At 40.2% G+C, this 25,186-nt stretch overlaps 2 protein-coding genes across 3 annotated transcripts in view; one reads left to right on the top strand and one right to left on the bottom strand.

Moving 5' to 3' along the window:
• Window positions 1–25,186, top strand: part of CCDC148 (coiled-coil domain containing 148) — a 290,765-nt gene that overhangs the window by 247,153 nt on the left and 18,426 nt on the right. The window contains exons 15-16 of one of the 2 annotated variants that reach the window (XR_012497644.1): window positions 11,865–12,194; window positions 20,602–20,730. The gene's annotated coding sequence lies outside the window, so the exon portion shown is untranslated. The remainder of the gene's footprint in view (window positions 1–11,864; window positions 12,195–20,601; window positions 20,731–25,186) is intronic. The other variant, XR_012497645.1, reaches the window with a different exon arrangement.
• Window positions 848–24,930, bottom strand: UPP2 (uridine phosphorylase 2). The gene is made up of 6 exons (XM_074336780.1): window positions 24,780–24,930; window positions 20,163–20,321; window positions 17,310–17,424; window positions 14,418–14,627; window positions 11,923–12,069; window positions 848–2,901 (listed from the first exon to the last, which is right to left on the bottom strand). The coding sequence occupies exons 1-6, from the start codon at window positions 24,855–24,857 to the stop codon at window positions 2,750–2,752; spliced, it is 861 nt and encodes a 286-aa protein (XP_074192881.1). The 5' UTR covers window positions 24,858–24,930; the 3' UTR covers window positions 848–2,749.

The raw sequence follows: 25,186 nt of genomic DNA, 5'->3' as shown, positions 1-25,186 counted from the left end.
CAAAATAGAAAAGTGTTTTTGCAACACTGTCTGTTTTCTGAAGGGTGTTCAAGGTGGACAAGACTGGACAAGTGGAGAAGGTGGAGTGAGAGGCGAGGTGGAATAGTGGTACCCAAACTTAGGGTGAACATAGGTGAGTCGTCAGTGGATGCCTACAAAGGACAAACTCCATGGCAGTCTGAGGGTAGAGAGGAAACTTCGACCTCCTGTATATATATAAAATGATATATATACAGAGTTTCCAGTCAAGATGGTAGAGTAGGTAAATGCTGTGCTTGCCTCCTCTCATGACCACATTGAAATTACAGCTAAACTACAGAACAACCAAACAACAGTCTAGCTGAACCAAAGTCCTATTTCTAAGGACATACAGAATAAGCCACTCTGAGACTGGTAGGAGGGGCCGACTGGTAGGAGGGGCAGACAAGCTGGGCAGTCATAACCCAAGTTCATTGAAAGGACAAATGTTGTCAATACAACATATGAATGAGAAGAAATTGATATCTTCCTAGTGCAACTCTAGTTCTAAAGAAATAAGAAGGGAAGTTAAAATGGGCTGAGGGGAAAATAAACTTGGAAACCTTCCTGAAATAGGTGAAGTTAGGGCTTGATTTTGACTGAGGGAAAAGCCATATGCTAGATGAGAAAACAAGAGATTCTAGAAATTGCCATAACTCTACAGTAATGGTACAGAGGACTTTCTCCCCAGAAAATGAAATGTGTTGGAAGGGACAGCCAGGGAAAGCTGTGCTGACAAGGAACTGAATAAGGGAAGGATGGGTCTTGCAAAGACTAGGGGAATTTTAGTAAGAATTTAGAAGGGAAATGCTTTGAAGAGGATTCAGTCTTCATTTAACAAATATTTATTGAACATCTTGTATGTGACAGACACTGTTAGGATGCTTGGGGTACAGCAGTAAACAAAACAGGTACAGTCTTTGTCTTTATTAACCTTACAGTCTAGAAGAGACTAGACATTAATGAAATGACCCTAACCACAACCTAATTGCAGGCTGTGATGAATACTTTAAAGGGCGATAGAGAGTCCTGCGGGAGACTGGGAGGAATCTGGTTTGAGGACCAGGCATTGGTGGACAAATAGAGAAATATTTAGGAGAATTAATAGGACTTGGTGATTGATTGCGGTGGGAATGAAGGAGAAACATCAGAGAAGTTTCCCAGGTTTCTGGCTTATACAGCTGATACCAGTTACTGTGATAGGAAACATTAGTGGGGAAAACACACATACACAAACAGGCAGGTGCACACAGAGCACCATTAACTGCAGTTATTTCATTATTCTGTCTCTCTCATTGCATCTTCTTCTCTCAATAAAAAAGAAAATAAAGAAGATTTTCCAGGAGCAAACAGACAAAAGTTCAAACTTCAGGAGTTTGAAGGCTTATGGAGAGCATTCTGAAGTACTTTCCACCTGGTCTAAAAAAATATCAAACAAAGTGAAAACCCCATGAATGACTGCAATGTTATTCTAAGTTACTTTAGCTCTGATCTGTGTTTGTATTCAATGGTCAATTATTAGGGTACCTAAAAAATTGCACTCTAAGAAATCTATTGCCAAAAGACATTTCCCAGCTGATGCACCTCTCAGGATTGTTCATTGTCATTGATTGAAAGGATGCAAATAATCTTTATCATGGTTTAAACTAAACTTTACTTGAGCCACAACCATATAAATATACGTACACAACATGACATACTGTACAAATTCTACTTCTCAACTCCTAAGTGTGTCAGCTTCAGGAACACCCCTCCCCCCCCCACACACACACACACACAGGCAGCATTAACTGACAGAGCATGGCGTATCCTCTCTAAATGACACTGTGCATCCCAGAGGGTCTAACTGCTTAGAGGTGTAACCAGGGTATGGGCAAGACCTGCTTCAAAGTCACACAAAATGTTGACTTTAACATCAACTCAATTCCAAATTCAGTTGTTATTAATTCCTCAGCCTATTAGGTTAATATTGAAATGAATTTTTAAAAAAATTAAATCTCCTTAAAATGAGTTTCCTTAAAAGAAAAGGATTGCCAGAGGCAATTTAATCACTTGTGATTTCTGAAGAAATATGGAAACCTTTCTTTACATTACTGAGGGTTTTCATTTGAAAAATAAGTGTATGATTATATTCTGTGATAAAATCACAAACATAGGCAAACAGAAGCCTCTAATCCTATTCTGTAATGCACGGAAATCATGCAGGGGGAAAAAAGTATGGTCATATTTCCCAAAGGGTAGCTTTTTTCATATAGACCTACATTACACTGACACTTTTTTCTGTAAATATTTTGAATGTGCATGATCAATTTCTGTCACTTGTCCAACACCTAGAAGAGCCTGACACTGTTCTAACATGAATTTCTGGATTGGTTTCAGAAACAGAGTGACTGGTAACCCGATCTATTTTGATGTGAGCTTAATTAATGCTGTATATTATACTCCAAATGTCACAATCCAGGATTTTTAAATGTTTAGTTATGAGACTGACTTTGTTAGTGGATAATGGATTCAAAAATGAAATTTGAATTTAATTTAATATGCGTATTAAATTCTTTTATGATAAATTCATTTTTCTAAGAGAAGGGGGTTTTACAAGATCACTCTTATAGATTTTAGCGTGTGGATTTTAGCATGTGGAAGAGAACTAAATGAAAATGCCACAAATAATACACGACATCAACATTACACCTTGAACTGCAAACTTGCAGGGAAGGACTGGGCTGCCCCGTTATGACGTTTGGTCTTGAAGTCCAAGCCGCTGTTTGATGAATTTGGAGACTAAGAGCTGAGGCCGTTGCTGGAACTCTTCCAGAACATCGTGGGGCAAGTTGATCTGGTCACATTCAAGTCTGTCCAGAAGTGTCACACAGACCACAGCAGCTAGAAGAGCAAATAACACCATTACTGAACAAATGGGTTCATCTTTTGTGTAGAAACATTAGCCAAACATCCCAATGTCCCCAGCACATGTTCTTTGTGTTATTTTCCCTGTCATTTAGATGCAACCCAGCGAACGCACTAGCCTTGTATATAATTCATATTGCTATAGACTCCTACCAAACACTCCACGTCAATAAGTTAACCGAAATAATTTTAAGCACTTCCCCTTCTTCTTTCCCCTAGAAACAGCTAGATTAAGGGAAAACGCTGTATTCAGGAAAAGAACAAAGAAAGATATTTGCCATCCAAGACACCCAAACCTCCAGCCTTCTATCCTATTTCCAATTAGGATAGAATAGAAACTTCTATCCTATCCTCTAACTTGAGAGAAGAGCTGGTCATTATTCCTGAGATGACATTTTACTCCTTGGTGCAGTGTTTGAGTATGCCTGCTGCAGCTCTTGCTAAAGAGTAAAGTAAATAGAGAAGAGATATGAAGGCTGACTTCAGGAAATATCAGTAAAGGTGAGTAGCGACCCTCATGAAATTTGAGAAGAAACATGTTAAATAAAATGCTTAAACATTAGAGTCAGCTCCATGAAGAAGCACATTTATTAGCATTTAGTTTCTAAAGAATGGGAATAAAATTTTAAGATAGATACCAAACTAAAGGAAAAGAACAAACACCCTTTTCTAAAAAACAAACAAAAAATGCAACACTCATTTTGAAAAGTCACCATGATGGCAGAATCTTTGGTTTGTTCCATCAGGAGGAACCAGAGAGAAAAACTGGGTCTCCTACAAATGCTTTATGGTCAGTGAAATCTTTGATTTCAAGGAATGTGGTTACACACATCGAAATCAGTGTCAACCAGGGGGCTGGCCTGGTGGCTCAGGCAGTTAGAGCTCCATGCTCCTAACTCCAAAGGCTGCCGGTTCGATTCCCACATGGGCTAGTGGGCTCTCAACCACAAGGTTGCCAGTTCACTTCCTCAAGTCCCCCAAGGGATGGTGGGCAGTGCCCCCTGTGCAACTAAGATTGAACACGGCACCTTGAGCTGAGCTGCCGCTGAGCTCTCAGATGGCACAGTTGGTTGGAGCGCGTCCTCTCAACCACAAGATTGCCAGTTCAACTCCCGCAAGGGATGGTGGGCTGTGCCCCCTGCAACTAGCAACGACAGCTGGACCTGGAGCTGAGCTGCGGCCTCCACAACTAAGACTGAAAGGACAACAACTTGAAGCTGAACAGCACCCTCCACAACTAAGATTGAAAGGACGACAACTTCACTTGGAAAAAAAAAGAAAAAAATGTCCTGGAAGTACACACTGTTCCCCAATAAATTCCTGTTAAAAAAAAAAAAAAAATCAGTGTCAACCAGTTTGAACTGACAACAGTGCAATAATCTCTATCTTCATGTGCATCATTTTAAAAGGATTTGAGTGTGTATGGGATTAGTTGTAGCTACATTAACAAGCTTTGAAGGCATGGAGATACTGTTGGGCATGAGTGTAATACTTAATTCTTTGACCTCTCCACTATTTCAGACTTCTCCTAAGATCTGGATTTGGGAAGGAGAAATGGACTATAATTATAATAGATGTTATCTTTCTTGTTTGGTTTAGTGCTTGTTACCCCCTGGGTATTTATTATATCATTTAGTCCTTACAGTTTTGCCATGAGCTAGCTATTATTTTTATCCCCTTTTGACAGGTGATGAAATGAGGGCTTAAAAGGTCAAACAAATGGCCCAATATGCACAGCTAGTAAATAGCCACTCAATTCCCAGCTTCCTAAACTGCTAAGAGTTCTCTACCTTCCATCCACTCATCCCCTGAGCTGTCACACGGTGAACAATTAGGCAGACCTGCCTTGACCTATTGGTCAAATTGACCCTCCTATTCAGTGAAGTGAAAAGGAATGAAAATATTCAACTTGAGCTCAGTCAAAAATTTCATCACCTAGGACCCCATTTATTCAAAACTCACTTGGTTGTAAAACAACTTGGATACTTGGATGAACAGATAAAAAAGCAAAGGGAAGGGCTAGAAACTTCCCCAGCTCTTCAAGTTAATGATCAGCAAGTGTGTGGGGGCTGGCAGAGCCTGGTGGTAGCAGGGAAATGTTGAAAGTCTTTCTCTAATCCTTTACTTGGAAGAAGGATAAAAGGAAACCCGTGCTCTGTACTTTTCACAGAGTGGCAGCTGACTTAACTAAATATCTTATCTGGAGATTTCAAAGGGAATGCCAAAGATGGAAAAGAGCAGGTCATAGTGATCTCAGTGGTGTTTTCTTGACCCTGGCGGTCCCAGCAACAAGCAGCATATAATAATCTCATCACCTAAAATTACTATTTCCATGAACAATCAAAAGAAACTAATTACCCAAAACAATTTGTCAAAATTAAGCCTGCTAGCTTTGCTATCATAATCCTCAGATTGGGAAGGGAGGGTGGCTCTGATGGAGGGACACTTAGTGACCTACCTGTCACCAAGGAGATTGTCAGCTACCTGATGTCGGGCTGCAATGTGGTGGGAACACTCACCTGTATGAAGGTGGAGCCCATTGCCACAGCTGCACCAGGAATTCCCAGTGATTCTCGGTTCTTTGGGATCATTTCCGGTCCCTTGGAGAATCTGATGACAGTTATAATTGGAACTCTTTTCACAAAAATACACACATGCATATACACAAAATAGTTGTGTATAATTTCAGTGCCTCTGAAGCCAACCCATGAATCCTTAGGACCCCTGCATTATCCCCAACTTTCTGATTCAAAATGGACTTCCAGGAAAGTTTCCCCATGAACTATAGGCAGAGACAGCAAGGCAGGGCACAGACTCCACTATGGACAGTGGAACCCAAACAGACCTGGGCCTCAGAAAATGTTATAGCAGCAAAGGTTAGCTTGGAAGTTCCCAGCCCAGCTCTTAGGACAGCACCTCCTCCACCTTTCCCTGACCCTTTTCATGGCTCCCTTCACTCGTCAAGGCATGTGTTTATTAAGCAGACCCCATCTTTACTCCCTGTATATCTGGTGTAGAAAGCATAGGAATCTCAATGACCAGAGCCTTTGCACTGCCTCTCTCTCCCCTGAGACATCAATCTCAAGCTGTTGGTTGCAAATCAAAAACCAAGTGGAGAAAATTCATATTCAAAGGGGCAGATTAAAACTAAAGAGTATAGGGACAATTTGTTCTTCTAGATTGGTGTTTCTTAAAAATGTGCTCGAGGGCCAGCCCGGTGGCTCAGGCGGTTAGAGCTCCATGCTCCTAACTCCAAAGGCTGCCGGTTCGATTCCCACATGGGCCAGTGGGCTCTCAACCACAAGGTTGTCAGTTCAATTCCTCGAGTACCGCAAGGGATGGTGGGCAGCGCCCCGTGCAACTAAGATTGACATGGCACCTTGAGCTGAGCTGCCGCTGAGCTCCCAGATGGCACAGTTGGTTGGAGCACGTCCTCTCAACCACAAGGTTGCCGGTTTGACTCCTGCAAGGGATGGTGGGCTGCGCCCCCTGCAACTAGCAACGGCAACTGGACCTGGAGCTGAGCTGCACCCTCCACAACTAAGACTGAAAGGACAACAACTTGAAGCTGAATGGCACCCTCCACAGCTAGGATTGAAAGGACAACAACTTGTCTTGGAAAAAAGTCCTGGAAGTACACACTGTTCCCCAATAAAAGTCCTGTTCCCCTTCCCCCGCCCCCCCAAAAATAAATAAATAAATAATAATTTAAAAAAAGGGGCAAAAATGTGCTCGACTGGCCACCTCCATCAGAACCAGAGCTTATTCATAATACAGATATTTCAGCTCTATCCCTAACCTGTGGAATAATGGGTGAGGGGTGAGAGAGGGCAGTGAATCTGCATTTTAAAAAAAACACACAAAAAAACACTTCCCAGTTGTTTACACATTAATGTTTTAGAAATATTGCTGTAAAGATTTTAAACTCTATCCTGAACCAAATCAAGCTACAACAAAGGTACACACCTGAACCCTAATACTTTAGATTTTCAAAGAAATTCAGAATTAGACAGAACCAAGACTTAGCATTAACTCTATCAAGACTTGTCCCGTAGCTTTTACAAAAGTATTTTTTTTTAGTAGTCAGTACACAAGAAAAGAGGAATAAGTAAGAATTTTCCAATAGCGATAAGGAAATAAACTGAAAGATAAGGCAGAGGCTCCCTGGGTAACCTATCTAAGATAATGTGGCCAGTGAGGAAACTCTATAGAGTTAACAGTTGAACTGAGACCAGAAGGGTGGGAAGGAGAGCACTGAGTGAAAAGCTGGGGCAGTGTTCCATAATTGGGGGTGTGCTATAAAGGCTGAATTACTGAGTCATAAAATAGAGTAGCCTGAAACAGAATGGAAAATATGAAAATGCATTGCATTTAATTATAAAATTATAAATTTAAATTATAAATTTATAATGATAAAGCATTAGGTTATAATGCAAAAGGTATTTCTTACTGTGCATTGAAGTTTTAAAAAAATTGAATATTTATCTAGCGGAAGAGGTTTTCAGGTGGAAGGAACTCCAAGAGCAAAGGTTGCTTGGTAAGAAAGAGATTTGGCGTGTCAGAGGACAGCAAGAAGCCCCAAGTGGCTGGAGCACAGTGAGAGTGGGTTGGGGTGGGCAGAGGTGAGGCAGGACTGGTGAGCAGGTCACACCAGGTCGTGTAAACCACGGTGGATGCCAGGCAAAGGCTGTGAAGCGGCTGCGAGAACATCTGATTTAGATTTTAGGAAAGGTGTTCTGGCTGCTGGCTGGAGATTAAATTGGAAAGAGAGGAGTAAAGAATGAAAACAGGAAGACCAGTTAGGAGAAGAATGTAACCGCCCAGAGATAACGTGGTTGGTTTAGGGTAGCAGCAGGGATTGAAGACCCTCTGCTCTGATGTCCCTGGTGATAATAAAAACCAATGTGCACAGAACACTTCCTGGTTTTCAAAGTGTTTGTATCCTTTAACTCATTTTCTCTGTGAAACAGCTCTACTCAGAGCAGAGGCAGATATTATCGTCTTCATCCTCCAGGCATGGGAAAGAGACCCAAAGAGGGGAAGTGACTTGAGCCGATCTCCCCAGCTAGAAAATGATAGAACTGCAACTCCCGCCCAGGTATTTGCTCTGCCTGCTCTCTGAGGCTGGGCTCTGCTGTTCTTTTCGCTCCTTCCTTCTGCCTGACTGCAGCAGGCACTGCGCAGATTTGCAGAATGACCTTCTCTTCAGTTTCAGTCTCAGCAAGCCCAACTGGGAGGATGTGTGAGGGCTGTGGGGGTGGTAGGGATGCCGATGCTTCCCTCCATGTAAGTGAGCTAGATTTGCACTACTCTGTAAAAGTGTTATTGAAGCCACTGTCCATTACAATTTCACTTAAGTTTGACATTTGGATAAAGTTTTTATGATAAACCTCACATGTTCTCTTTTATTAGATAAGGAGTTCCGTGTAATTCAAGGTGTTTCCGTTTTCAACTTGGCCTCCAGGAAACTCAGAACTAAATATAAGTACTTAGAGTTAGTATTGCGCTCCCAGGTTCCTTCTTGGATACTGAGATCTCCCCATCCATTCCCTTAAGTATATGCTTCCGATTCTCTTTTCCTTTGCTTACATTATATTGTACATTCATCTTTGATTGAAAGTTGCTGCTAGGGCCTTTTCATTACTTATTGACAAGTAATCTGTCAATAGATAAAAACATTACTCTTTTACACCTATGGAACGGTGGAAGGAGTGGGCTGAGGAGCACACGAGCTCCATTCTGGTTCTTCCCTGTGTCTGTCTGGCTGTGTTTCCTTAGGCCGGTCCCGTACACTGTTTAGGCCTAACTTCATTCTCTGAGAAAGAAGCAGCTTGGATCTCCAAGTTCTCTCCCAAGTCCCCACACTTAGCTTATGTGCCTCACACCATCTTGTTGGTGTGACAACTATGCTGTCACCTCCAGGAAGTTCAGCTGCCACATTGTGGATTTCAGCATCTGCTGGATGCTGGACCCCTAACCAGAGATGTGTCAGGATGGGCAGAGGATGCAGCCTGATGTGCTGGGCAGTGAGGGCTTCAGTGGGGGGACCAGGAAGCTTCACTGGGGGAGGAGCAAGGGATAGATGGATCACCGGCAATGCCAGCCACACAAAGCATTGAGTCAGTGGCCCTAAAATGTTCTCTGATGGGTGATGTGATGATATGAGGCAGGAAGGAGTGGGATAGAGGGTAGGAGAGTAGAAGTAAAATGAATCAAATGAAACTATAGAAGCTGACCTTGATTAAAAATACATGAAAACTAACAAAGTAAGAAGAAATCATTTTTGAAAATCTTGTCTTTGTAAAGTAACAAATGAATTATATGCTATTTTTGCCTGATGTCCCAGGTACACTGATTTTCTTGGCAAAAAAAAAAAGGCTATGTGTGCTGCTGAATGAGTATCAATTTAAGACTTTATTTCATTCTAACACTAACCATCTTTGTTTATGCTTAGCCCTTAGGGTTTGCCTTTAGAAGTAGCACAACTCTGCTCACAATTGTTAAAATAGAAAAATCTGCCTTTGGTTTTTATTGTTGTTGTTGATCTTCTTCTTGACACAGACCAGGAAACTTGTGTGTCATGGGAGGCCGCTGGGAAGGGGCAGCATGCATGGTGCAAAGGGGCTTCGAATCAGACAGAGCTGGGTTCCAATTCCAGCTCAGCTGCTTATTAACTAAGAATTTAAGAAAGTTATTTAACCTCTCTGAGCCACAGTTTCTTTTCCTCTTGTGAGGGTGAAGAAAGCTGCAATGGGTTGCTTTGCACCCTTGTGGAAGAAGACTTCAAAATTCTGATCTTTCTCTACTTTAGAGTTCAGAAATGCTCCAGCTCCAGACTAAATATAATCTTTAATTGTTGTTATAATATCTCTTTTACTTTATCAGTGATCACTGTGCAGTTCCCAAAGCTCAATATCCTTCATTGCTGGGACCACCAGAAATATAAAAAATGGAATTACAGTCAAAATTCTGCTCCCTTTTATTGAACTGTAATAAAGTAATACTACAAGGATTGAATATATCCCCCAAGTTACCACCAGTATCTGTCAAACAAAATAACAGTGAATTCTTCCTTTACCTTAAAGAAAAACCACTGTGAGTGCTGCAAACTCCAAAGACAAAGAGGATTTAAGCAGAACCTAATCTTAGATAAAAATTAGATTTCATATACTGCCGTGCAAGCAAGTGTGTGTCAAAAGGCAGCATTGTCTTTTTTAAAATGAATACAAATTGAACGTACTTATCCCAAGTTAACAGTTCAAAAGGATTATCATTTTTAATCCGAATGTTAGGGGTTCAATTAAAGTGGATTTTGCTTTAAGAGGGACAGGTTATACATATTATAAAATCATAGATGAATGCATTGTACAGTGAGTTTACAGTATTCTGAAGGTTCAGCCTTTCTATGAAGAATAATTTTGTGAATGCCACTATTTTCCTTCACCTGCATCTTCATTAAGGCAACATTGGATTCCCACTATTCTTTTTCAGGATAACGAGATCAGGGTAACAACTGTGACTAAGGGTGTCGTCCATAGCCCCACTTCAAGCCATTTGTCCATGTACGAAATACCAAGCCATTCAGGGACTAAGATAAAGCAGAAGTCTCGTATGAACCTTAAGGGAGGGTTAACTTGAAGGCATTGTCCCTTCCTATTTGGACAGTTAGGAGGCACTGCAAAATCTTTTAGACAATTCCAAGCCACTAATGAAGCTGGGGAATGAAGAAACCAGTTGAGCTTGCTATAGCCATTTTCCATGGTAAATGAGAATTGAGTAGTCACTTTTTTCATTCATTTGTTCATTCATTTAGCAAATATTTACTGAATGCCCATATGGCAGATATTATTCTAAGAGCTAGAGAGAGAGATAGCAAGAAAATGTCAAACAAGGTCTCTGTTCTTATGATGCTTATACCGTAATGGAGAGAAATGCTAAATACATACCCTGATGCATTAATATATATAAAATAATAAAGAAGTTAATATATAAAGGAAGCAGAAATGTAGTCTCTAGGTCTATAGTGGCCAATATGATGCAGAGAAATGAAGTAGAATGAGAGTGAGTAGAATGAATGTGAGTGGGTTTAGTTCAGGTAGTCAGTTAAGGCTTCTCTGATGAAGGTGAGATCTGATATTAATTATAAAGATAAGAAGGGGTGATCCATGTGGACCCAAGACCTCTTTGTCTCAGGTAGATACAGAAAGATTTGTTTCTGCCCTGGTTCAAACCCAGTGAGTGACTCCTCTGAGTTAGGACAATGGGTCGCTAAAAGACCTTTATTTGAATAAAACGTTACTTATAAGCTTAAACCATTAGCCATCATCACCTAATATGAAGTCAGATTGGGCCCAGTCATCTGACAGTTTTAAAGGGACAGAAAAAGCCACTAGAGAAGCTTTCCTGGAGAAACAGGCTGGGATGGGCCATTTTTAACAGTGGGAGTGGGGTGGAGGGGGCTGGGGAACAGGCCTGGGAGGCCAACTGAGCCTGTGAGCCCTGCGCTTGATGCCAGGTAAAACATATTTTTCCACGTTGCTGACCATTGGAATATTCTCCCTAACTTCCTCTATGTTAAAACAGAGGCTGGGGAAGGTTCTCTCAGCCCTACCCCAAAGCAGCTTTTGTAGCTCACACAGAGCTTTTCCAAGTTTCTCTGTTGTGGACGAAGGATGTTATGAAGGATGAAGGATGGGAACACGGTAGCATCGTATGCATGGGGGTTTTGTCTGTGCTCTTGGTGCTTGATCTTCCAAGGGACACTGTACCAGGAGTTCAGCTTTCACAACAGTGGTGTCTGAGGGAAATAAGAGTCCCTGTCACTGTGAAGAAATTCACAGAGAAATTCTCTGAAGAACTACAGAATTACAGAGGTACAAATGCAACCATTAGTGCGAATGATGTAATATAGAGCTGGATTGCTTTTTCTTCTCCTACAGAGTGAACGTAACTTCATGAAGGAGAGTCTTTAACTGTAGGCATTCGTGAACAGCTTACCTTTGAGACCACAAAGTCTACACATGGCCGCAAACACTGTAGATTCCATTTCGATGTTCCTGATGCCAGCTTTATATGCCCTCTTCAAGTAATCCACCTTTTTTTCTCTGGAAAAGAAGCACAGTGCTCCATCTAGTCGACCCTGGCCTGAAAGAGAATGGAGGACATTCAGCAACTGCCTGTCTCACCACAGTGGCAGTGGCCTCACTAAGAGGCTTGCTCTCACCTGGAGTACTCTGCAGCTGACTCTAACTCTTGGGCCTGCACCCCAGGTAGGATAAACCTTGCCATCTGAATCTTCCTATCAGATGACCAGGAGCAAGGCTTTGCCTCATTCAAGAGTCTCACATGTAGAGAGGAGTCTCCACGGTGCCGAGTGCCCCAGCTCTGGGACAAGTAACCATTGAATGGCTGCAGCAGCCGGCACTGTGCTCTGGGACAGCATGAGCCAGAGGGTTGCTGAGAGATGTGCCCTTTGAGGAAAATCTCAGGTTGCTCCTGTGACTGGGGATGGCCCAGGGCCAGGTGTTGGGGGAGCAGAAGAGGCTTCAAGCCTCAGTGATGCTCTGAGCTCCTTGAGGATCAGGTCGGTGGTTTGGCCATTGCAGCTCTCCATCTGGCCATCATGACAGTGGTAGCCGTATGGATTTGTCCACCTTCTTCCCTGCCATACAGCTCTCACCCTGTTGGGATCACGTTTTCCCTTTTAGGCTGCTTTTGGTGTTCATTTATCACTTAATTTCACTGGTGGCAACTAGTGGGGCCAGAAGGAGGTGGAGAAATCTGAGGCCATTACTCCTCCTCCACCTTGCATGCACTAGGAACAGACTTCTCCATGCCCCACTCCCAAGCATGGCCCGGGTTGAAGCAAGGAGGGCAATAGCACTCTGTCATCATCTATTATTTGCAGTCCTCTTTTTGGCTCCCTTCCTTCTCTTTTTCTCCCTTTCTTCTACCTTTCATGCTATTTCCACTCTGGCTGGCTGTTTCTCCTTGTTCCTTCCTCCTTAGGGCTGCCTGCCAATACCTCTAATGTAGTGTTATTTAAGCCGATTCAAACTCAGATGTCCAGAGCCAAGCAGGTAATGACAATGAGTTCTTTGTGGTCTGAAGGGAGCAGCCTCACTTCGTCTTTATGGAATTGGCTTGCCAGGGCCACCATGTATTATTTTACATTTTTTAATGTTAGATTATTTAAGAAGCCAAAACTATGGATTTTCATATGAAATCTCCAGAAAATATAAATGTTGGCAAAATAATTCACGTTTTAAAAATGCTGTGCAGGCCAAAGAAAATACAAGTCTCTAGTTTTTTTGTTTGAGGATTTCTGAGGTCTCTTCTTACTTCAAAAAATATGCAGTTCTACGACCAAAATCTCAGCCCTTTTTATAATTTTCATTCAGTCCTGTCACTCTGCCAACCAAGCCCTTCCAGTTACGAAATAAAAAAGGTTTCTTTTCCATTTGTAAGAACAAGAAAAAAACAAAAACAAAAACAATATGCAAAAAAGTGTTTACAAATAGAAAAACAGACTTCCATTTGCAAGCTTTGGCTTAAACCCATTAGTGACCCTTCCAATGAAGCAGCCAGTGGCTTATAAGAGTCTCAACCTTATCAGACCCAACATGCCTTCTATTTTATAACACATATGGTGTGGCTTCCTAACCTGAAGTAACATTTATAGATAGTCTTGCCTATCTCCATATATAATTTTTAAAAATTTAACATAATTCCCTAAGTTCGATCCAAGGGAAAAAGAAAAGAAAAATAATTTAAAATGAAATAATCTGTAGTTTGATGAACATACTCAAACACAGCCACATGACAAGATTTCTAGAATGCCCTCCAAGGAATGGTACCACCCTGGTTAGATTTTGTTTCTTTTAGAATGATCAGGGTCTGTTCTTGATGCTTTTTTCTCCTGGCCCATCATCCGTTGTAGCAAGAGCTACTTGGCAGTCACCTTCAATGTGTCCCTAAACTTGATTTGGGGACCTTTTACTCATTGCTGAGAGAAAAAGAACCACTCTGAGACCATCCCATCCCTTTGGAATTTTCTCCCCTAAATATTTCTCCCCATTTCTGGGTCTGTGCTCTTTCCTGAGTACCAGATCCTCTTTGAGGTAGTTTTTGTACCTCAAAATGGCAGAAACATAGAATCAGCATATTCCCCTCTTCCCAGAGTCACCAATTTAAATTAAAAGCATAAACAGAGATAAGATTTTGCTAACATCACTAATTGCATTTTAGTATTCAATTTGTTCTTGGAGGATTAAATCCACTCTCAGTATGTATTCATTATGGGTGTTTCTCAGTGGCTTATTATGTCGTTACATTTCTATGCTTTAGGAAGTTAAAAAGGCTGTTTCAGTTCCTTTTTTAATCCCCAACTATTAATTTTCTAAAGTGGAGTTTTTAATATAAATTATGGATTTGAATAACAAAGAGTTGCTGGCCATTTTCTGTTGCTTTCACCGTTTATAAATTCTTCTCACCTTCGTAAAAATCATAGGTACACATTGTATGTCCAATGAGGGCTGGGAAGTTGGGGATTTCTTTGCTATAGTTGAATAGTTCTTCAGCCAGTGCCTTGTCAAGTTCAGTGCTTCGGGTGACGATGTTGTCCAAGATTATCTGTTCAAACCGCGGCTTAAAGAAGGAGTCTACAGCTGTATCTGTTATTACAACAGACCCCGGTGTGATCCCTGTAATGTGGAATAAGTAAGTGGTTACAGAAGAATGTCACTTACAGTTCACTTCTGACATGTAGTATGTAATTGTTTCTGCCAACATTAATTAATGCTAGTTGCTAATGATTCTCCCTATCTTCATCTTTTAAATTATTTTCTTTTCCAAATGCAATTAAATAATAACATTCAGAACAGTCATTTACATTTGCTGTCTCTCCTGATTCACATTTACAATGTGATGGGGTTTAAATTTCAAGACAAACATGACTCTTGGACATGCAAATTAGTATCGGCCTTCGGGCTCAAATTTGAATAAATTAGGTCAGGAATAAACTAAATGAGCCTGCCAGCAAGTAGCTTTCATAAAATGATGTGACTACTTGATGTTTAATCTACTCTGTGACTCCTTGATTACTGTAATTTTTGGCATCTCTATCCTCCCTTCCTTCTGATTCTCCGCACGTCCACTCCCCCGCCCCTCTCCGACCCCATGTAAATTAGGCCTGCTGGCTGACCTTCCAGTGCTGCAAAGTCTGGCTTGCTCTAGGGACTCAGTAACTCAAGTCACAGAGACCTGAGAAACCATTTTCTGCCAACTGTTATTCTCCTGCCTGGAATGCTCTCTTGTCCTGCCCTGTACCTTTTCATCAGACTAACACCACCGGTTCTTCAGGTGTCAGCTTAAGTAACTTCCTTCAAAAGGTCTGAATCCATGGAGGGGAGAAAAATTAAAAGGCAACAGAGATAGATTTCCCCAGGCCCAGCTTTTGACCTAGTTTTTAACCCATTTTGATTTCTGTTTAATAGAGCCAAAAAGGGGATATATAGCAATAGTGCCCTAGATGCTCTCTGTTCTAATATTCATCACACTTGTTGTAATTGTTCATTTGTTTCTTTATTGCCCTGATGAAATATAAGCTCCATAAAAGCGAGAGCATTGTTGCCTTCCTAGGTCTAACCTTATGTCTATTACATTATAGGTACTCAGTAAATATTTGTTGAATGAGTGAATGCTTTCACAGACATGCCATGAAGCAGAGATCTGCAAACTATAATCCATGGGCCAAATCCAGCCTGTCTTTAAGTAAAGTCTTATTGGAACACAACCGCATTCATTCATTTACATATTGTCTATGGTTGCTTCCATACTCCCAAGGCAGAGTTGAGAAGTTGCAATAGAAATCATATGGCCTGCAAAGCCTAAAATATTTACTATCTGGCCCTTTATAGAAAAAGTTTACCAACCGCTGCCAACGAGCACAGCCATAACCTTCTGGGTTTCTGTAAGTTCCAATATTGATCAACATGGGATTCATTTAGAAGACCCAGCTAGAGACCCAAGGTGGGGTCTTATGGTAGAGCCTTGGTGGGTCAGATACTTTTTAAATGAGTCAAACAAGTGGCTCCTTGAATTATTCATTTTCTAAGAATACGAAAATGAGAAGGAAATTGAAAATGTGGGCATCACCAATGATGTTATTCACATGCCATCCTAATATTTAGATGTGTTGAATATTTATATCTTGGTTAAAGTCTTTTAAAGGCCAAAATAAGGGCATCCACAAGGATGCCTGATCTAACAATGATGGTTAACATTCTCCTTCTCTTTCTGGATAGACATTCACACATGTCTTTTTCTTTTTCTTCTTTAATCTCATCTGTGAGAGCCTTGGCTTGACTTTATTCCTATACCACAGGTGGGGCCTAATCTTTTTTAACATGCCTGTTTCTAGTGAAGCACAGCCCAGCTACTTGTCGCTCAGTGATATTGGACAAGTCACTTCTTTAGTTTTTTGTCTAGTTTAGTTTTTCTGAGGGCCCATCTTGCTCCAAAAAATGTGTAGCTTTAAGACCAAACACTCAGCCCTTTTTATAATTTCCATTCTGTCCTATCATTCTGTCAACCAAGCCCTTCCAGTTACAATGCTCTGTCTGTATTTGCATTTGATGACATAATAAAATCACCACCTCCTACGGTCTGCTCCTGAAGAAAAGGTTGAAAAAAGAAGGAGGTTTCCTCAGAACTTTATTTCAGCTCTGTGTGGAAGCATAAGCAAAGCCCATGAACAGCTCCCTGACCATCCAAGAAATAAGGGAGGAGGGAAAGCTCTGGAAAAAACCTTAGGAAGCATTACCTGGCCGTTAAAGGCCTAGCCTGGTCTCTTCTGGTGTGTTGATGAGGAAAAAAATCCAACCAAGAAAAGGGATGTAGTCACTGACATGAGCTAAAAGCAACATTTTTCTAAGGTCTATGAAGGCTGCTTACTTTGATAACGAACAAGTCAAATATTAGTGATGACTTTTTTACTTGAACGCACTTATTTCTGTCACTTTTAAAATTCCTATACCTCAAAATTACTGTAACCCTCAATGCTTCCTCTTATCCTCAGAACACATTTCCTAGAAATTCTTCCACTCTCCCCTTAAGAACGCCTGAGTCCATAGGCAGTGGGATCTCTCACTCCAGGTTTTCATGGAGAAAAAAAGAGGAAGATAAAAAGGAACTATTTCTTTAATTATTTATGTTTACATTTCTTTCAATGTCTTTAAATGTCCTCAAACCCAGCGTCCTGACACTTCTTAACCCATCTGGTTTTCTGCTGGGCTGTGAGTATGTTGGTGTCTTTTGGCAATTTATTATCACACTCCGTATGAGACAATCACTTGGATTTAATAGTAGAAATCAAGTCGTCTCACCTATTCCCCCTGATGTACCAATTCGGATAATGGTCACGTCACAGCACTGGGCATGGTACAGTAATTTGATGAGTTCATGAAGCATGATGGAAATGGAAGGGATGCCCATACCATGCTGTTGAGAGAAGAGATGCTGTCATTATACAGCTTGCAAACTGATACACGCACAGGACATATTTTCTGTCTTCATTACAAGTTAACAGCCCTCAGATAAATTTACATAATCATTATGAGTTTGCCAAAGCTGAGGAAAACATAAGTCAGCTCTAACCAACGTCGACGTGACATGCTGATAGATGTATCCATCTGTGAGGATCAGAGACAGGCCTCTCCCTGCCAGTTAAACAGAGTTCAGCCTTCATCGTTAAGAGTAGAAGGTGGCGTGGCGTGGTGTAGTGGTGTGTCAGGGCAGTGCCATCGTTCATCTCCTCATGGGGCTCTTTACAGTGAGCTTTGGAAATGGAGCTGTTTTCAAGATTGACTTGCTTTCTTGGAAATATAAATTTGGCTGCCACGTAATCAGTCCCTTTCCACCATAGTAAATGAAACAGTAAATGCATGCCATTGCTCTCATGTGGCCTCGTTCATTTGCTGCTAATTCTGCGTGAGCTCTGAAAGGTATGAGCGTGGGAATGTGGGTTACATCCACACCTAACAATTGGGAGCATATACTGAATTTGCAGGTTAGGTTAAGTTGGTACAGATCATGACCATAACCCTGGTTTTCCTCAGCATTTGGAAACAATAGAATCAGTGTCACTAGCATAGGGGTCAACATGGGTTAGAGAATTTAGCAACTCCTAGTAGTTACAATATGTTCTAATAACTCTCCAGAAAGATCCTCCATGCTGGAATTTGTCAGACCTGGAGCTAAGTTTAGAATCAGTGGTAATTTAATTCCTGACATAACATTAGAAAGTCAAATGTGTTCTTCAACTTTACTCCTGGACACAAAGACTTTGTGTGCAGAAACGCACCAGGCGCATCTGGGTAATTAGGAGATGCCAGCCACCAATTCTCTCATTAGCAAATCTGGAAAACCATTGCAGCTATGACAATCATGTTCTCGCCCGAGCTTCCTCGCTCCCACCATGAAGAATATTAAACCAAGAAAACTTTGAACCTCTGGGCTCCCCATTTTTGGTTCCCATTGAACATGTCCTGACTTCCAAATGCATTGTAGTTCTCTTGGAGACATGAATCAAACCTGTATTAATTTACATGTCGAAAATTAACAAGTTTGGGCTTTGGCACTGATTCTGCCGTTTAATGAGTAAATTCTCTAAATCTCATTTTCCTCAACTATAAATTAAGAGAATGAACCATTATTTCATCTATTAGGTTCCTTCTAAATCAGATATTTGAAAGGTTTATAATTATCACTTATTATGTGACATGGTAATAAAATGACAAATGGGCTTGTCTGTTTCTGCTAAAGTCTCTCTCTCTCTTACACACAGACACACAGACACACACACACACACACACACACACACACACACACACACACACACCCCTCAGCTGCTGGAGAGGAAGAATTTTCAAAGAAGGGGCCCAAATTTGAAATCCTCTATCTGCTTAGTGAGGCCCGTTTCTAATTGTCTGACCTCTGGGCATGATACATATGTTAGCTCTGTTTTTCCCTGATACGACAGCAGGATCTGTTGACTCCTGTTTCTATATCTTCCTATTCAGTTTAACTGCTTGTTTATGATAGTTTCACATTTTTATAAACCTTAATTTTTTGTCCTTACCTATTTATTTTGCAAAAAGAAATGACAAGCAGTTGTAGTCTAAAAGTCAAGCAAAAGTTAGTAAGATAAAATTTGCCAAGATCAAATGATATTCTGTTTCCTTCTAATGTAGATATTATATAATTGTTGAATAAAAGAATGGAGTTTCCCATTTGAGCCCCAAGCAAGTTTCAGGCATTCTTGATCCAGAGGGAAGACCAATTTAGCTGCCCCACTGGGATCACATAATTTTCCCTTCTTTACTACAGGTTCCAGCCATGATCATCCATCCTTCCTTCACCAGCTACTACAGAGTAATCAATGATTGGTGGCTCTTCCCTGATATAGGAGTCACGTGTAATTCAGCTCCTTAGAATTGTCCCACCTCTGCAGAGGACTCTTCCCCGTTCCCTGGTATGCCTGGTTGGGACCCTTACAAGGGCTGCAGTGTCCAGATATGTGACAGACTAGAGCTATTGTTTCAGAATACAGCCCTGTGGCAGAGATGAACTTAGGCAAGCTTGGGGCACACGCATATACATCCTTGTATGTGTATGCTACCCTGAGTCCAAGAGAGAAATGGTCTATATGTTCCCTAATATCGCAAATGATCCCACTTTTATTTTGTTCTAGGACACTGTGTGTGTCCAGAGCTGTTAACATATTCTAAATACAGGAGAGCAATTCACAAGAGCTCTGTGGAAATGCATGAGCAGGTTTTCAGAGAGCGTATTATAGTGTTAAATGGCACCATTTGGCAATCCTAAAAATTGGTCCCTGTGTACTTAAAACTCAACATTCCCAAAGCTGGAAAAGGGACAAAGAAGAGAAAGTTACTGGTGGCTTAATCAGTTACAAACTAAAGAGAGGAAGTGTGCTTTGAGGGGTTTTTTCACTAACTTGAGTAGCTAAGTGATAACTAATAAACTAAACTTAAGGGACACTGAATGCTATGTTCTGCCCCTAGGACTTTTTCCAACAATGAATGTTACACCTGGAAACTTAATTTAATTGTCTGAGAAGGGAAAGCAAAGGGGGAAAATAAGTCCTGTGTTCAGAAGTTCCCTCTTTTTCTGCCAGCGTTTGACGACTACCTGAAGTGCAGCCATTGTGTACTTACACTGATGGAGAGCACGGGGCCGATTTTGTACATACAATATCTGTCTGTCCCAGCACAGATGTCTTTTATGTCCTCTCTACTTTCCTCCAATCTGAGCTCCTTTTGCATAAACAGCGCAAATGCTTTCATTCTGTTGGGGCTCCCACCAACGCAGACAAACTGGCAATAAAAATAAATATCTTCTTTAATCACTCGGATAAGAACCAAAGGTCAGCTTTCAACTTGAATGTTTTTATTTTATTTTTCAGTAATTTATTTAAGAGTATTATACATGTTATGGGTTATGTTCGTGAGTTAACTCATTTGTACCATTAACGTGAAAATAAGGCAACCAGACACGAAGTTCAATGTACATAATTGTAAAGAAAAAGATCATCACAAAATCAAAGTAGGTGTTGCTTTTGTTCATGTCAGTGTTTCCTGGTGGTTTGCTTTACAGTGAACATCAACCAGCCTCTTAAGTTGATGTCGGCAGCCTAGTGCTCGGCGATAGCAGGCCCTATGTTGAGCATGGAGGTACCGAGGACGTGGAACGTAAGGAACATGAGAACAAAAGAAGAACTATGAGGTAGAAATACTTTTCTCATTCCAATCATACCTTTTTATTGTAAAATGTACTATGTTAACTTAAAGTTTTTAAAAAAATTACATCAAGACTTTCCCTCCCCACATGGGCCACTGTGAACTGCACCCTCCTTAAAAAAAAAAAAAAAAAGAATAAAGAACTGGAGTCTGGAGTTGACATGCCACAAAACTAGGGTGGCCAGTTAGCTCAGTTAGTTAGAGCATGAGAGCGTGATGCTTGTAACACCAGGGTTGCCGGTTCGATCCCCTCGTGGGCCAGTGTGAGCTGCACCCTCCACAACTAGATTGAAACAACCACTTGACTTGGAGCTGATGGGTCCTGGAAAAACACACTTAAAATAAAATTTAAATTAAAATAAAAAGACTTTCCCAACTTCTCACTTAGAAGAAATTCTCATGGAACAAGCCTTACTGTTGATAGGAAATCTCCCTACAGTATTTCATCAACTCCAATTATTTGGTTTTGTTTCAGTCACATTTTAACATCTCTGAAACGGCAATAGGTGTCACAGTCAAGAGTGTTACCTCTAACGAAATATGGTAATAACATTGTCTGGGAATTGCTTGTGCAATAGCCTGTTAGGGATGGGAGAGGTGGATGGCAGACAGAGGATGGAGGGGCCAAATAGCAGCGTGGATGAGCTGCCAGCCTGGTAAGAACCAGGGGCCAGCAGTGGGGAGGCTGAAGAGCAGCAGATGCCAGAGACCTGAGGAAGCCCACAGAAGGCTGTGAGACACAAAGCTATTGGGGAATCTAAGCCAAGCAGTGAGGAGCACAGAGTCTGGAGAAGCTCTGAATCAGAGAGACAAGGCAACATCCATGGTCAAGGGCCTGCCCTTTAGGTTAGATGAACCTGGCTTTGTACCCCATCCTCATCATTAAGTAACTTCCTTAGTATTACACATGTAATCTCTATGTGCCACAGATCATCATTCCCAAAACAGAAAAACAGAGACCCGTCGGATGGTTCTGTAAGAGTAAACTGGGATTGATTATGGCAGGGAACAGTGTACAAAGCCAGGCACCTTCTGAATGTTCCACAAATGGTAACTACTATTTTTCATATCGTGTAGCAATTTCCTGGTCCTGCTTTCGAGCTTGCTTATTGTTTCTGTATTTGCAGAATTTAGTACAAATGAAGCTTGTTTAAATCCAGTAAGGGAAAGACAGTTGGTGGCGTCCTTCTGATGTGGGCAGCATTAGGCAGAGGATCAGAAAGATTGCTGGCGAGATCCCTCACAGGGATGAAGAATATCTGTCTAAGAAAATACCTAACTGAGGTTGTAGAGTCGGTGCCCCCATTCACAAATGATTTACTATGACTATTGGGTGGTCTGATTACATGATGCATTCTGTTTCCATTTAGCAATAATTCCTATGCCACACTTATTTTCAATTTGGGGATGTAATTATCCTTTTATCCAGCCCCACTGCTTCTTTTCTACCCTCATTATTGTCTTTCTGTGGCTTCTGATGAGTGTCTCTGATGGGGTTTAAAGCTGGTAATAAGCTGCAATGGTAGTTAGCCACAAAGGCTGGGTAGCAAAGAAAGTAAGAACATGGTCTAAGGCGAGTTTTTAAATTATTATTGATTATTCATGAAATTTCCCCCTCTGTTCGTATGGACAATTAAGACTTAGCTCAAGATATAAGTACAAAGAGGTTTTTTAGTTTTGTTTTGGTTTTACAAAATACAGTGGTTTGAAAAGAACCTCATTGTGTGGTGACACTGAATGTGAATTACAACTATTCAGATTGACCATAAAACCAAACCAGATGTTAGAATAGCTTGCCATTTGAATTCTTCTTTGCACTCTGGATATTGCTGTAATCAACAGGAATTTCTGAATGTTTCTGGTGACATAAAGATGATAGGTAGAGACAGAAGCATTTTCATTCTTGAAGCATTACTCCTAAATCAGACTTACTAAATATCACCTCTAGACAAAATTTTCAGTCTGGCTGCTTTAATGAGAAGTAAATTATGGCTAAAGACCACCAACCAACACTGACCTTAAGTGACACTTACTGTGATTTATGTCCCAGACAAAATTATAACTTGTCCTGGTTTTATCAAAGAAGATAAAAGTACATTGGGAAGGAGTCTGAAGCATTACAAAAATATGTTAACGATTTGCCATAGACAGCTAGAATTAAGTCACTTTCAAATATGCCTACTGTCTTAAAATACTTAAGTCTGCTATGCTGTATTAACCTGATTCTATGGCAGCTTATGTATTTTGTATGTTTTTAAATTATTTTTTCAGTTACAGTTGACATTCAATATTATTTTATATTAGTTTCAGGTGTACAGCATAGTGGTTACACATTTATATAATTTATGCAGTGATCCCCCAATTAGTCTAGTACCCACCTGGCACTACACATAATTGTTGCAACATTATTGACTATATTCTCTATGCTGTATTTTAATCCCCATGACCATTTTGTAAGTACAAATTTGTACTTAATCCCTTCACCTTTTTCCCCAGCCTCCAACCCCCTCTCATCTGGTAACCATCAGTTTGTTCTGTTTCCTTCCTTCCTTCCTTCCTTCCTTCCTTCCTTCCTTCCTTCCTTCCTTCCTTCCTTCCATCTCCTCCTCCTTCCTTTCTTTTTCTTCTCTCCCTCCCTCTCCACTTCCTCCTCACCATCATTCTTCTCCTCCTCCTCTTCTCCCTCCCCTTTCTTCAATTCCCCCTCCCAATTAATGGACTATTTTCAGTTGCTATGACTTAGAGCCCACCTAGTGCAGTGGGTAAAAACCCTGGAAACTGCACTTGAAGGAATACGACCAGTTCCTAGCTCTGCCACTATCTATTGTAACTTGTCAACTTCCTTTGACTTCTCTGAACTCAATTTCTTTGTTTTATTGAGGAAATGAATGTCTGCTAAACCCACCTAAAAGGGCTAATATAAATAAAGATTGAGATAGTAGATGTGAGAGTTTTTTGTTTGTTCCTATAATTGCTAAAGAAGTGAATGAAAATCAGATGAAAACTGCACAATTCTTTATTGGTGGGACTACGAATAGGTTTTGGAAAATAAAAATTCTTTAAAAAGCTATTCCCTTTGATCATTTCTGTGAATCATCCTAAGCAAATGGACTTAAATGTGAAAAATCTTTAGGTCTAAAAATATCCATTTCAGTGGTGTTTATAATAGAAAATACTTCAACATAAGCCAAAACTGGACTATACAATATATGGCACAGCCACTTGACATCCACAAACAATGTGTTTCAAAGAAAAATGATATGGGGAAATGTTAATAACATAAAGTTAAGTGAAAACTGCAGGGTGCAAAGTTGTATAATTCCAACTATTTTTTAATCTATTTATTAAAAAGGATTGGATGAAAAGAAAATACATTGATATGTATGTTTAGATGGCAGGGTATTTTAGGTGTGTTTTTAAAAATCATTGTTCTTTTTAAATTTTCCCAATTTTATTTCCCAATAATGAATATAAGCTGTGTTTATAATCAATATATTATATATTTAAGATAAAATAAATAATAGAGAAGTACGATTTTCCTAGCAGTATTCCACAATTTTCTCATAAGAAACAACAACAATCTTAACAATATGAAATACTGAATAATGGTTATTTTCAAGAAGTAGAATAAGATAGCATTGTTAATTTTTTTGAGTTATATTATGATTTAATAAAATGTAAATTAGTGAGATTTAGTTATAAATGTAGATGTTAAACAGTAAATTGAATCATAATGATTTCTCAACACCAAGCAGCATTGTCAATAAAATTGTGTTTATCTCTAGGGACCAGAGCAGCCAAATAATCATGTTTGTATTAGATTTAGTTTGAGAATCTTTATGTCTTGTTGGGATGGAAATGATTGTTCATGATGTACACATTCTAAATTGTTTCAGAGAATGAGCATTTGTTTTTGGTTCCTATCAGGACCTCTGACATTTCTCTAGTTGAACAGGTAAAGTTTATATTGGTAAAATAAGAAATGTCAGCAGAAAAAAATACAATTATTTTTCCAAAAGTTAGAAATACTTTTACCTTTACATCCCCAAACATTGCTGGTAGGTCATGTGTTTTTGTTCCTAAATCCAAATGATAGAGAATGTCTTCATCCATAGAATCCAGGTAAGGATTTTTAACATGAACAAACCTTTTTCTGGAAAGAATAATTTGAAAAATAATGTAAAGGAATTTAGAGAGAAAGCACACAAAAGAGAAAAGATATCAGTCTCCACTTATGAAAACAGCTAGTCCAAATATTGGACACACACCTTCATTTAAGATTAAATGATTGATTGCAAGTAATGTGGAATAATAATAAAAATGGTAATATTTTCTGTTCACATAGGTAGAGCCTTAAGCATGAAAAGTGCACAATGCCATAAAACTGTATTTAATAAATACATTACCTCATTTAATCCCATAACCATTCTATTAAGTAAGCA

Source organism: Rhinolophus sinicus, linkage group LG01, assembly GCF_036562045.2.
Source record: "Rhinolophus sinicus isolate RSC01 linkage group LG01, ASM3656204v1, whole genome shotgun sequence".
Classification (NCBI taxonomy): Eukaryota; Metazoa; Chordata; class Mammalia; order Chiroptera; family Rhinolophidae; genus Rhinolophus; species Rhinolophus sinicus.
Note: the sequence above shows the minus strand (reverse complement) of the source record. Positions and strands in the feature narration are given on the sequence as shown.